We start from the raw sequence: 13,384 nt of genomic DNA, 5'->3' as shown, positions 1-13,384 counted from the left end.
GAGGATCCCAAACTTCAGGCTGGGCTATATCCTGAAGTTTGAGGCTATCTTGGGCTACATGAGACCCTATCTCAAAACATACACATAAGCACACACAAACACCACAACCATATGCTGAAGCAGCCATGGTTGCTGAAGAAAGCTATGCAATCCAGGACCAATTTGGAACTAGCGAAACCAAGTTTGAAATTCCAAAGTGCCTTTTGCTATTTCTTGAATTTACTCACTCGAGACTATTTTGGTGAACCATCATGATATCAAATATCTGAGTTGAATGAACACCATCTACTAGTTATTATTATCCTTCCAAAACATATGTATTCTCCTTTAAAACTGTGGAAACAATAATAGTTGTCCTGATGAAATTTATAAAAATGAATCTATGAAATGTGTCTTTAGAATAGTTCAAAAATGTAAGATATTTTTGCTATTGTTACTGTAATTAAAGAACAAGGCACAAGCTAACCAATCAATTAACTAAAAGCCCCTTTGTTAAACTCTACTCATTCATTCATCACCAAAACTCTCCAAGATTAGTAGGCTCTAAAATTGCCACAAATCACACCCTACCTTTATCTACATAGTTGCAATATAATTTTGAGAGTCCTGCCTTCAAAAGAAAAATCCCAAGACAGGTGTGACAGCATTTTCCAAATATTCAAATGTTTGAGGCTGGAGGATCACTTCAACTAAGGAGTTCAAGGCTAACTTGGACAACTGAGTGAGAAGCTGGCTCTTGAATCTTAATAGAGTAAATAAATATATCACAAGCCAGTAAAGGTCCTAACTCCACTGTTGCATTGGAACCAGCTACTAGGCAGCCATGGTGCGCAGACAATGCTGAGTTCTTCCACACTTCCACAGTATCTACTTCCTGAATGCTGGCTTTGGGAGTGTGTGCCATCACACCATGCTGGCCATGCAATCAAGGGCTTCCTGACTGTTAGATGGGCATTCTACCAAGGGAGCTACATTCTCAGACCATCCATCACTCTTTCTTACAACACCTATTTGATGAACATTTGTGACAGCTACCACTCTAGGTAGTTGTTGATGGTGAAAATAAGTAGTGCTGGCTTTGAGGAGGCTAATGACCTGCTTGCTATCTGTAGTTGTCCTTTGGTGTCACTGCTAGTTATGCCAACACTCCTAATAATGTACGGTAGAAGGGCTTTAATGTAAGATCTATAATTATCTTATATATAAGATATTTTATATAAATCCTTGGTCATAAGCAACAATTAGATGGTCTCATGATAAATACCATATCCACACACCAACTATTCCCTTTACCACAGCCTACACTCTTTCTCCCTGTTGAGGGGAGATACTGATGTGCAAGTCAAGAGAAGTCTGAACCTGTGATGCTCCCTCTTCATTGGCCTCCTGAATGCTGGAATTGCATGCCTATGCTCCCATGCCCACTTCCTCTTTCTCTTAGTAATGAGACAGTTTTAATACGTGTTTATATGTATTTTTATATGTACTTATAATCCAAAATGAGCTTAAGCTTTTGTGTTCTCATTAAAACACTTAAATGCATTGAAGAAAATCTTTCCAGTACTTTAGAGAAGGCAGGAGTCACAGCCCCATTTATTTCTCCAAGTGGCAGAAGGCATCGATCTCCTATTTTAAGACCTTTATGATCCTGGCCACATTGCTTCAGATAGTAAAAATAGGGTAAAATATTACCTGAGTTTTCAAGGAGAGCCAGTAGTATCCGACACTTCACCTCTGCAGAGAAAGAGAGCACACTTATTAACTGTCCACTCTGGTTCTGCAACACATATGACATTGTATCCTGGTAGTAAATTATATTAGGTAATCAAAATGCCATTCACTTGACATTCTACTATTGCCCATCTGCTTAGATAAATGCTATCAACTGCTCAAGATGCTAGAACATCTTTCAATTCTGAATTACACTATAGAACACCATTCAAATACTGCCCAATTCTAGGTAATCCTTGGCTACTTTAGCCTATATGCTGTTCCCTAACATATGTATTATAAGCTGTGTTGCTAAGCTGTGAAAATAATAGTTGCTACTATAACTAAAAATTTTAGATACAAATGCACGAATATACATTAATATACTCTATTATTCCATCCCACACAGGGCCAAACACAAATATTTGACAAGTATATATTACTTTCGTAGTTATCACTGTGTCCCTTGACTTCTAATAGTAAAGAGTTCCTTCTATTTAATCAAGATTATGGGATGTAAAAAAGAGTTACAAATCATCCTGTTCTATGTATGATAGCTGTGAAGAGGGGGTGGACTCTGATCAGAAATGCGGTCAACATTTCAAAGGGCAGTGAATTTTACAAACATGACTGCAAAAACAAACAGATTTCAGAGGCAGAAAGCACACTCAACTGAGAACCAATTTGTTTACTCTAGCTTTACGGCATTAGAAAACTTAAGAATTACTTTTAGTCTCAGCTCATTTATAAATAATACTTTATCTATATAATGGCCTGTGTTAGGAAAGTGAACATGAAATATACTTAAGGTCTTTGCAAGTTTTTTAAAGTGCTGTATATACATGAAGAGTACTACTACTCTAACCTAGAGCTGGCTGAAGCTGATAGAGACTCCACGATGACAAAATGCTTCACAGAAACTTAAGTTTAGACAACCAGGGAGAAGGAACTTATGTGGGAATAGTGCCAGCAAAGAAATACATCAGAAGATGAACACCATATCTAATTATCTCATTAAGACACTAGGATTGGGCCACAATTATGAAGTTGATATGAAAAATAGCTTATAACATTAGATTGATGAGTTTAGACTCATCTGGGAGACATCACTACCAGGCTCTGGGATAGAAGAATGTACCATGAACAATTCATTTAAAAGAAAATCTGGCAACAGTATGTATGGATCAGAAAACATGGAGAGAAGGATAGAAAATTATCAGCATTATGAAGGCAAGGTATGTAAAAACTGAAAAACAAAACGTGCCTTATGATACTGGGACAAATACAGACAAAAAAGAAAACATAGGTTTCTGGGGAAAAATAGTAGATCTTTAAAAGAATGTCATTTTAAAGGAAAAAAAGAGGAGACAATGTCACCACTTACAAATCATGTGAAACACCTCCTCCTGGAGAGTGCTCATTAAACTCACAGGAAACCTAGCAGGTTCAGGAAGCTCAGGAGAATGAGAAGACGCACAAAGGCCCTCCCATTGGTTGTGTGAGCAGGAAACAACCGCAGGGGCAAGGGGACTTCTCAGTCATGTGGCTGCCTGAGAACTGTGCAGGGGACACACACACTGACGCAGCCATCTTAAGCCATCACACATGCTGGGATGGGCTTTCTAGTGATTACCCACAGGCTGTGAGTGGTCACCCTTCACCCCTGCTCCTGTCAGTTCCCCCTCACCCCTGCTCCTGTGAGTCACCCCTTACCCCTGCTTCTGTGAGTCACCCTTCACTCCTACTCCTATGAATCACCCTCACCCCTGCTTCTGTGAGTCAGTCACCCCTCACTCATGCTCCTGTGAATCACCCTTCACCCCTGCTCCTGTCAGTCACCCCTCATCCCTGCTCCTGTCAGTCACCCCTTCACCCCTGCTCCTGTCAGTCACCCCTTCACCCCTGCTCCTGTCAGTCACCCTTTCACCCCTGCTCCTGTCAGTCATCCCTCACCCATGTTCCTGTGAGTCACCCTTTCACCCCTGCTCCCATGACTCACCCTTTCACCCCTGCTCCTGTCAGTCATCCCTCACCCATGTTCCTGTGAGTCACCCTTTCACCCCTGCTCCCATGACTCACCCTTTCACCCCTGCTCCCATGACTCACCCTTTCACCCCTGCTCCTGTCAGTCATCCCTCATGCCTGCTCCGGTCAGTCACCCCTCACCCCTGCTCCTGTGACTCACTCCTCACTCCTGCTCCTGTAAGTCACCCCTCATCCATGCTCCTGTGAGTCACCCTTTCACCCCTGCTCCTTTGACTCACCCCTCACCCCTGCTCCTGTGAGTCACCCCTTCACTCCTGCTCCTGTGACTCACTCCTCACCCCTGCTCCTGTGACTAACCCCTCACCCCTGCTCCTATGAGTCACCCCTTCACCCCTGCTCCTGTGACTCACTCCTCACCCCGCTCCTGTGACTCACTCCTCACCCCTGCTCCCATGACTCACCCCTTCACCCATGCTCCCGTGAGTCACCCCTCATCCCTGCTCCTGTAAGTAGCCCTGATAAACTCTGAACTTGGATGGAATCTCTCTTTGGTCTGTCATAGCATTATCTGGAGTGAGGGGGCATTTCTTTGTTTCTTCCCAGGAAAAATCGGGTAGCACAAATTGAGCATAAATTTAAGGGGATGGTAGAATCAAGTAAATGTATCTGAATTTAGCTGGTAACATGAGACTATGCTTAGCTGAAAGATTAAGAAGGAGACAATTAGCAATTTTTTGACATCTTAGTCAATCAATACCCCATTAAGGTGACTACCTTCTTTTACCTTCTCCAGTAGGCTATGTATGGATGGAGAAATAGTGATCTAACACTGGAGTGGCACTGTAGCAATCCTTCTTATACAAAGGTCATAGGGTCATGATGTTTTGATACCATATTTGATATAAATTTTAAATCAGACATCAGGAAACATAAAAAAATGGGAGTACTCCATTGACATATGTAAAACACAAATTTCTAGCCAAGTATCAATATTTTTTATCTATTAGTATCCATGGGGCTACATCTATTACATCACTCCCTACAGTTTGAAAAGTAGGGTGAAAATTACATTAAACCAAATGGAACAAAGTGGTAAAGAACTGGGGAGGTTACCTGCTGTGGATATCGTTCTGTGTAAATAAACACTGATTGGCCAGTAGCCAGACAGGAAGTATAGGCGGGACTAACAGAGAGGAGAATTGAGGGAACAGGAAGGCGGAGCAGGAGACAGTCTGGAGCCGGCGCCAGGACAAGCAAGATGTAAGGTACCAATAAGCCACAAGCCACGTGACAAAGTATAGATTAATAGAAATGGGCTAAATATAAGAGTAAGAGCTAGACAATGATAGGCCTGAGCTAATGGCCAAGCAGTTTAAATAATGTAAGAGTCCGTGTGTTTATTTTATAAGTGGGCTCTGGGACTGGCAGGACTTGGTGGGAGCTGGAGAGAAATTCTCCAGCTACAGTTACCTGAGGATATTCCACATCACAACATCTGATTTAAAAATAATGGTGGTATACCCTCTCCCTGGGCCAGCTCTGGCTGAAGCAGTAGATGGAAAATAAACTATTTTTTAAAGACTCATTTAACACAGATCATCTGAGTTTTCACGCAAAGTAACTGCATCTCAAATGAACTTAGAAAAATAACTAGAACTTAACTCTGCAAAAAGTCCTTACCACACCATTCACTGTAAGATTCTTAGGACATATAGTCAGACTAAACCAGCTACTGGAGTCTCATGTCCAAGGGTGGTACCAATGTTCACAACATCAATCAATCAAATGAACAAAGTAATAATAAATCAATCTATGCAAGTATCCACTAACTCTATGGCTTCAAAATGCGCCTTGAAGAACAAAGAGCATAAAAACATGTTAAGATAATTAATGTAAGATTTTAAAATGCTTTTTATTGAGTATTTTATCTATATTAGAAATGTGTATGTTAAAGATGAAATGCTTTTACTAAAAATGTAGTAAAACAAAGTTTAAGGCATATGCCCATTTCTAACCAATACTGTACTTAATTGAAAAAATACACTTAAATCTATCTATTTTTATCATTATCAAAAACCTCCAAAGATGGTGAGCTCATCTGTTTGAATTTGCAACTTCTGGGAGCATTATTCTATTGAGAGTTAACTCTTCTGAGAAAACATGGCTTCCACTCCATAAGACATGTGCTCCAGTTCCCGAAAGTGTCTTTAAAACCAATTCATTCTTAAAATATTCATTATTTGGGACAGTTTTGATTAAGAATTTTAATGGGATGTTGTAAGTGTCCCAGGAAACCACAGCATTAAGCAATAAAATTAAAATATAGTCTAGAAATCCAGTTACAAATAACAAAACATTTCAGCATTGAATAGAATCTTATTTATCTGGAGGCCTGCTCTACATCCATCCAAATGTCCTCTCTACTTAACTCAGTGTTCAAAGCTGCTGTATTTGAGTGTATTTCTAATTTACCCTAAAACTAGAGTCACTGGAAGTATGCTAGAATCATGGAAATTAAGTTTGCTGTGCACACTTCTCAAAGTTAGTGCTGTCAATATTTGGGGGTAAACGATCCTTTGCTATGACAGACTGTCCTACATGCTACAGTAGGCTCAGCAGCATCCTGATCTGCACCCACTGAGTGCCAGTGGTACACTTACAGCTCTGACAATCAAAAACGTATCCAGACATTCAGCCATAACCCTAATCTCTAAATCAGAAGTTGTAACAATTTCAGGATGCCATGCAAATATTGTCATGGCAGCCAGAGGCCATCAGCCAAGACCAAAACTTTAAAAACTAGTGATGCAGCCTACGAAGTTCATCAGATTCCCACACAGACATACAATAGACTTTTTAGGCTTCCTATAAAAATTAAGCTTCATGTACTTTCTGTTCATTCTTTATAATTTTCTCACGTGATTTCAGATTCCAAAGTTTTAAGCTCAAATTGTTTCACTTTGTCTATGCACAAGGCCTTATTTTATTCATGCAGAATCCTCTCCACGATACATTCTGCAGGCTTATTCCTTCTCTAGCTCCTCGCTCCTCACACACTTTATCCCTCTCATTTTATTCAGAATGGAAATCACTGCAAAAAGTAACGAGGCATTACCAGACTTCTGGTTTTACTGGCTTTTTAAGTGACTACTGCTGATATCAGACAATGTTCTTTGCTTTTCATACTGACCTTCAACAAATTTTCTGATGTTCTGTGCAAGAGCCCGGACGCTGCTGGGAAGATTCCAAGGATCCTGCTTGAGGTGAAGCCTCAACCTTTTCGGGCAGCTCAGCTTTGCCTCCATTTCCTGTTGAAATTCTAAACAAATATGGAATATCTCTCATAAGTGTCAACCCATTCTCAGTTAATTTCACTGGCTTCAGAATTTGCTTGCTTTTGTCCATTTTACCATGTTAAAACAGTGTTAATAAATTTCTTTAGAGGAGTTACAACAGAAAGTGTGTTTGTTAAATCTAAAAATCAGAGCTCAATGTTATTTCCTAATAGGTATTCCACCCAGGAATATAGGCAGAAATATAGGCAGAAACCCCATTGTAAATACAGAAAAAGAGGTGGGAGAAGGGTACAGTGCTATACTCTGTGGTCTGAAGCCTACCTGCCAATTCCACACTCCTGAGGCCCTTCCCCTCCATGGGATATGACCAGATAGACTTTACTCTATTGCAAAAGGAACTTAAGTCATTTGTGTCTCTAATTCATGAATTTTTGGTTTTGCCACTAGAGGTATCAAGTGTTTTAAACTTTCAAAGAAACATGAAAAGTTTATAAAAGACATTGCAGTGATTTTTAATATTCACACATATGATCCAAACAGAAGTGGAGTTTGGAGAATTATGAAACAAAAGCAACAAAATTTTTCTGCAACATTTTTGCTTTATGACTATATTGTCTATTGCGTGCTATCATCTAATATTTATTTCAAACATACCTTGTAATCCTCGACCTGGTGTGAGACACTTGGTTTGCTCAAAGGCCCTTATAACAGCTTGCCCTTTCAAGAGGTTGGTTATGGAATCCATCTACCAAGGGTAGATTTCTGAGTGTTAGAGACAACCATAATACATAATATATAGGTATACATGAGTGTGCATATAATATATATATATACACACACGTGCATGAAATTATCTTATAAAATACTTTTCACAAATAAATGTTTTTAAAAACCCACAATGCTAGTGAAGCTTATCTTTAAGCAAAATGTTATAATCAACTCATATTTCCACTTAAACATTTCCAGTTCTTCCTAGTAATTTACAATAAATTGACAAAAAGGTACAAAACAAAAGTTTACTTCACAAAAAAGTGAAAGTTCAGAACTTTTAAAAAAACAGACTTATTTTCAAAGTGCTCAAACTTTCAATATGATCATTTTTTATTATGATTGTAAAACATTTTGCAAAAGTGAAGTCCTGACATGAATGTCCAGACAATTGTAAAGGGTTTGAAACTAGAAATAACACTAAGCAGGGTACCAGGAAACATTCAGTCAACCCACCAACAGTCAAGAGGGTTTCTCCTGTTTATGGGGTTCTTTTCAGTTTGCCATATACAGTTTTCTATAAAACACTTGGTGTTCACAAATATCCTTCGGGTTAGCTGTAGGAATGCCTCTTTTAAAGCAAAGGAGGTCAGGAGACAGATTGCATTCTCCTTCCTAGCTCCTTGCGTTATATTTCAAAAATTTCTGACCTACAATCTGGACAAAAGACCCACAACTGCCCCATCACCTGGTTGAAAAGCTGCTCCAGGCAAGTGTGTATCTTGTCCTGTTTATCATGAGATATACGGACACTGACAGGAAGTTCATCACCTGTATATATATAAAAAAATAAAGTCCAAAACCTTCATCTTATTTTTAAAATGTTGAAATATTCTTGTTTGATAAAATACAAGCAATTAAAAATGAGACCTTCTCCCACATCAGAAAAGGAATTGTATCAGGTCTCACAGAGCAGAAAAGTCAGTTGGATCACACTGCTGAAACAGTCCAAAGCAACGCCCCTCACAGGAAGCATACAGCACAGAGCATCAACCTGTGTTTTTCTGACGTCCCTCTCCCAGTTCACTAAATGTAAAGTTCCCTCTGGTGTACGTGCTTTCTAAAAACATCCTCAGGCTGAAATGACTTCTTACACCACCACCCAAGTATTCATGACCAATGCTTTTGGTAAAAACTTATTTCCAGTGTACCTATAACCCTTCACAATGAAGAGGAAGATCAGAAGCCATACATTAAATAACACATTTAAATGTGTTCTTCTTATAACTGGCATTTGGAAACTAGCTTTATCAGTCACAATGTAATGCAGGAGGCCACTGAGAATGACTAATAAAATTGAAAATGCATGTGAATCAAAGAAATGAACCCCCCTTTTGCAGGCATCTGTGACGCCACTAACATCAAAGCGCACAGGCTGTCTCCCACACGCACCTGAGTCCATCTCATCACTGTGGAAGTAGGAACTGCACTGGCTGCTGCAGATACTCGTGAAGGAGGCAATGGAATTCCTGTTGCTATTGCAGTCACTGCGGAAAAAGAGAATCTGTTTGTCCAGGTTTGTACTCCAGTGTGATGGCAAGAAAGAACAGTGCAGACCCAATGTGAGCAAGGCAGAGGGATAGAGGAGAGAACACCATAAGGGAAGCCATTGCTCTGTGTGCTAATTAAAGTTACAGTAGAGAGTGCTTGCATCCGTGCTAATTCTTATCACATACATTTGTGCTGTAAATACATTTAAAAGTGTGTTCTATACAACATTATGAGAAAAAGAAACCTGCCCAACTCAATTTTTTCTCAATTTTTAAAAGCACTCTTTTAAATTCAAACATTACAATTTTTCTTGTCATATAATTGATTCCTAAGTGAATTTTTGAAAATGTCTGGTTTTAAAACTGGGAGTCATCCCACATAAGTCTTCATTATCTATTTAATAACAGTGGTTAGATAAGTTTCTGACAAAGTCTGTTTTATTACTTTTTTTTCTTTCTGATAGTTTATATTACAACTTACTGGGGACATCCCATCCTCGAGGTTCCCACACCAGTGATCTCATCTGTCTCCACGGATAACACTAAAAATGAAGACTATCTATGAAAAAAGTGTTTTAGATGCTGTGTGATTATGAGGATAATTCAGATTTTAGAAATAGTACCAGCGATTTTTTTAACCCCTTAGAGTAAGGCAAAAGGACTTGATTTTAAATCTACATTTAGACTTTCTATCATAGTCCAGAGAGAGACTGTGGGGGTAATTTTAATTATCTGATAACTAGGATGTGAGGGAGAAGGTATTTTTAGAAATGTAATTTCCCACTGGAGAGAAACCACAGACTCCTATTATGGAGCATGCTGGTACTTTCAGAAGCTAAAAGTGAATGAAATAGTGAAGGTGTTCAATTCATCATTAAATCTCCAGGAATAATTACTTGATGTAGTTGTTAAAATCCTCCTTGGAAAATAAAATTAGGATGGCAGACTGATTAAGCAAGAAGCCATGAAGCGAGACCCCTGGTTGCCAAGGTGAATTTCTACCCTACCTCCATGGACCTTTGTGTATCAAATGGAGTTGCTATCAGAATCTGCCACTCTAGGTGGTTGTGTGTGTGTGTGTGGGGGGGGTATTTTAAATTCCTCTGCTAAAACCACACTTTTAAAAAACTGTTCATTACTAGCTTGAGATAATCCTACCTGATGAAAATAATTTTGAAACAATTAATACTGATGACACATTTTTCTCATTGGAAATACTATGAACAGCAGCGAATATTTTTTCCTTCAACTGATATAAGTGAAACCAGAGATGCTGAAGCTGTACACCCAATATATGTGGCTAGCTGAAAAAGTGCTCAAGTGAGAACTCTGGAGACAAGGTTTGGGGGAGAAAAGTACTTTCAGTGATGGACTCCTCAGAAGAGCCCTTAAGCAGGGAGGGGTGTTGGATGAAGTGTGTTTACCCCAAATTCTGAAGTTACAATCTAACACTCAGCACCTCAAAACGTGACCAAATTTAAGGAGACAGTCTTTGTAAGGTCATTAGGATGGGTTTTTAATCCAATACAGCTATAAGAAGGGGATCTATAATGGGAGGTCACATGAGAAGACGCCATGGGAAGACAACAATTTACATGTGAAGGACTGATGTCTGGAGTATATCCTTCCTTGAGCCCTCAGAAGGAACCAACACCATCAACGTCTTGGTCAGGCTTCTGAGTTACAGAACTATGTGACAAATTCTGTTGTTCAAGTCAGCCAGTCAGGGGTACTTCATGCCATGAGTCCTGGCTAACTACTACAAAAACAGGCCCTAGAGGAAACAACCACAAAGCTGGACATGGAAGTGCAATACATCATATATTTTTTAAAAGGGGGGGGGGGGACAGGGAAAAAAAGAACTTCTCTTTGCTGGCTAATAAACCATGATCAGAAGGACATTTTGAACAACTGCTATTACAGGGTTACACAATCAGCCTGTAAGAACAGTTCTCCGACAATAGGGCCACACTGCTGGAGGGAAAAAATGCTTGTTCCAAATAATCCGGATCATTAATGAGAACAACTTTAAAGGCAATGCTGTCCTACTTGAACTGATGGTTATTCTGAAACAGCAATAAATAAAATCAACCATCAACATTTTTTTTTACAAGATCTTTGAGGAAAATAGAAAGCTCATTTGAGTTTGTTGATGAAATGAGATGGAGGAAGGGCTCACCTGTAAGAGTCTCTGTTGCTGACAGTGTCGTGACCCGAGTCCTCTTGCTCATCTCCGGCTACGTTAAAACAGACCCGCTTGCTATTTCTCTCTCCCTTCTCGTTGTCACTGTCTGTTGGTATCACACATTCTGTTGTCTTACGCTCCAGCTTAGGAGAATATGTTATTGAAGACAGGAGGCTGCAATGTGACATTTTTAAAGAACATAAGTGCATGTTTTGAAACTAGCTCAAACAGATAACTCTTTTATTTGTTAAATGTGATAGGCTTACAAATATTTCCAGAGTGCTTCTGTGTTTCATGCCAAATAAACAGTATCTGTGTAAAAAATGTGTCATAGAATGTTTGGTTTTACTGCTCAGAAGCAACAGAGCAGCACACAATCAAATACAGAAGGCTGTATTCAAACCCTGCTTCAGCAACCTGCGGTTTGTTACCAGAACCAAGTATGGTGGAATAGAATAAGAAGTACCTAGGCCCCACGGCTGAACTGGGAATTAAATATGAGTAACTTTCTGTGCATAACACTTGTATTCCCCCTTGTCATTGGTACCACTAGCAGTACAGTTGCCTCTAAATTGAAATCATCCCTTCTGGAGGGACAGGAAGGCTCCTAAGACTCAGCAGGTTAAGGAAACTGAATAGGTTCAAGAAGGTCTCTCAAGCTAATAACTCACAAGGCCTTTGGGAGGACTATAAATCCAGCAAAGGATGGTTGGAGGGAGGAGACACTGCAATGGAGCTGTTTTCAAGCTGTCTGGGGAGTTCCAGGACACAGCATCACCCCACGCTAGGATGGGCCTTTCAACGATGCAGCTTGGGTCATCCATGCTCCTATAAGCAACTTTCACAAACACACACACACACACACACACACACACACTTGTAGCCCCAGTAAATTCATTCTTTAACCAAGCTAGATTTGAGTGGAATCAGTTCTTTGGTCTGGCATTGGTGCCATATTGGGAGTTCAGAGGCTGACCCCTGCCTCATCAGGAAACATCATGCAAGGAACTACTAACTGCAAACATTAACCATACTTTAATATCCCTGACTCATTCTCACACCTTAAAGACCAAGCTACCCTCTGACTTCTGCCTCCAGCATAGCATTACTATTTGACAGGGAGAATCCACACCATTAATCTCTACTCTCTGTTCTAACAGGCAGGAGCCCTGGATGTACTAATTTAGAGATACTAAGCAAGGTGACCATACATGTCAGGCTAAAAGGAGGCAGGGCCACTTGCATTGGCAATTCAGTTGGGATAAAAAATGCACAAAGCTGCCCAATTAAAGAGTTTCATTCAATTGAGCTCAAGGGTATAATGCCTTGAGTTGGTGTAAAACCCAATGAAGACTGAGTAGTTACAATTCTAAGGCTAGAAGTTTAAATAAGTGATGCTTCTGTTAGAAGCATCAAAGTCAAAGTTATATGGATATAAACTTGGTTTTTATGATCAAACAGCATGCTACAAACTTGCAAGATGAATTAAACTATACCTGAACTAATGGCCTATTGGTGACTTCTCTAGGTAACAATCACAGTCACATTTATAAAATACCTGTGACACTCAGTTCCAACCAATTGCACATTATCTGTGTATGTATTTGTTCATAGCAATGCAAATACTCGTTTTTTGGGTATTTCAAGACAACAGTTCCCATACCTCTTATACATATTGTACATGTGACATCAAACCCAATGCTGTGCTTCCATAGTAAGAGATTTGAGTAAATCCACAGTAAGGGATTTCACTGATTAAAAATATGTTTGGTTCTTAGTACTGTAAGTGTGGTATTCAAAAACCACAGGAAAGTCTCTGCCTTGTTGGAGTATCAATTTCACTGGGAGGAAGTAACAAACAGCAATCTTTATAGTTCATCGGATGGTGACAAATGCAAAGTTCTAGGAAATAAATAGAAAGAAGGATTGCGCTGGGCATGGGTGTGGCT

General features: G+C 39.6%; 1 protein-coding gene across 2 annotated transcripts in view; it reads right to left on the bottom strand.

The window, feature by feature from the left end:
• Prex2 (phosphatidylinositol-3,4,5-trisphosphate dependent Rac exchange factor 2) overlaps positions 1–13,384 on the bottom strand; it is a 308,185-nt gene that overhangs the window by 113,798 nt on the left and 181,003 nt on the right. For both annotated transcript variants that reach the window (XM_052715840.1, XM_052715841.1), the window contains 6 exons: positions 11,430–11,609; positions 9,153–9,247; positions 8,449–8,531; positions 7,647–7,737; positions 6,887–7,015; positions 1,693–1,734 (listed from right to left, as the gene is read on the bottom strand). In XM_052715840.1, the coding sequence (XP_052571800.1) occupies positions 1,693–1,734; positions 6,887–7,015; positions 7,647–7,737; positions 8,449–8,531; positions 9,153–9,247; positions 11,430–11,609 (620 nt within the window). The remainder of the gene's footprint in view (positions 1–1,692; positions 1,735–6,886; positions 7,016–7,646; positions 7,738–8,448; positions 8,532–9,152; positions 9,248–11,429; positions 11,610–13,384) is intronic.

This window comes from Peromyscus californicus, unplaced genomic scaffold (genome assembly GCF_007827085.1).
Source record: "Peromyscus californicus insignis strain IS unplaced genomic scaffold, ASM782708v3 Scaffold_5__1_contigs__length_169319896, whole genome shotgun sequence".
Classification (NCBI taxonomy): domain Eukaryota; kingdom Metazoa; phylum Chordata; class Mammalia; order Rodentia; family Cricetidae; genus Peromyscus; species Peromyscus californicus.
Note: the sequence above shows the minus strand (reverse complement) of the source record. Positions and strands in the feature narration are given on the sequence as shown.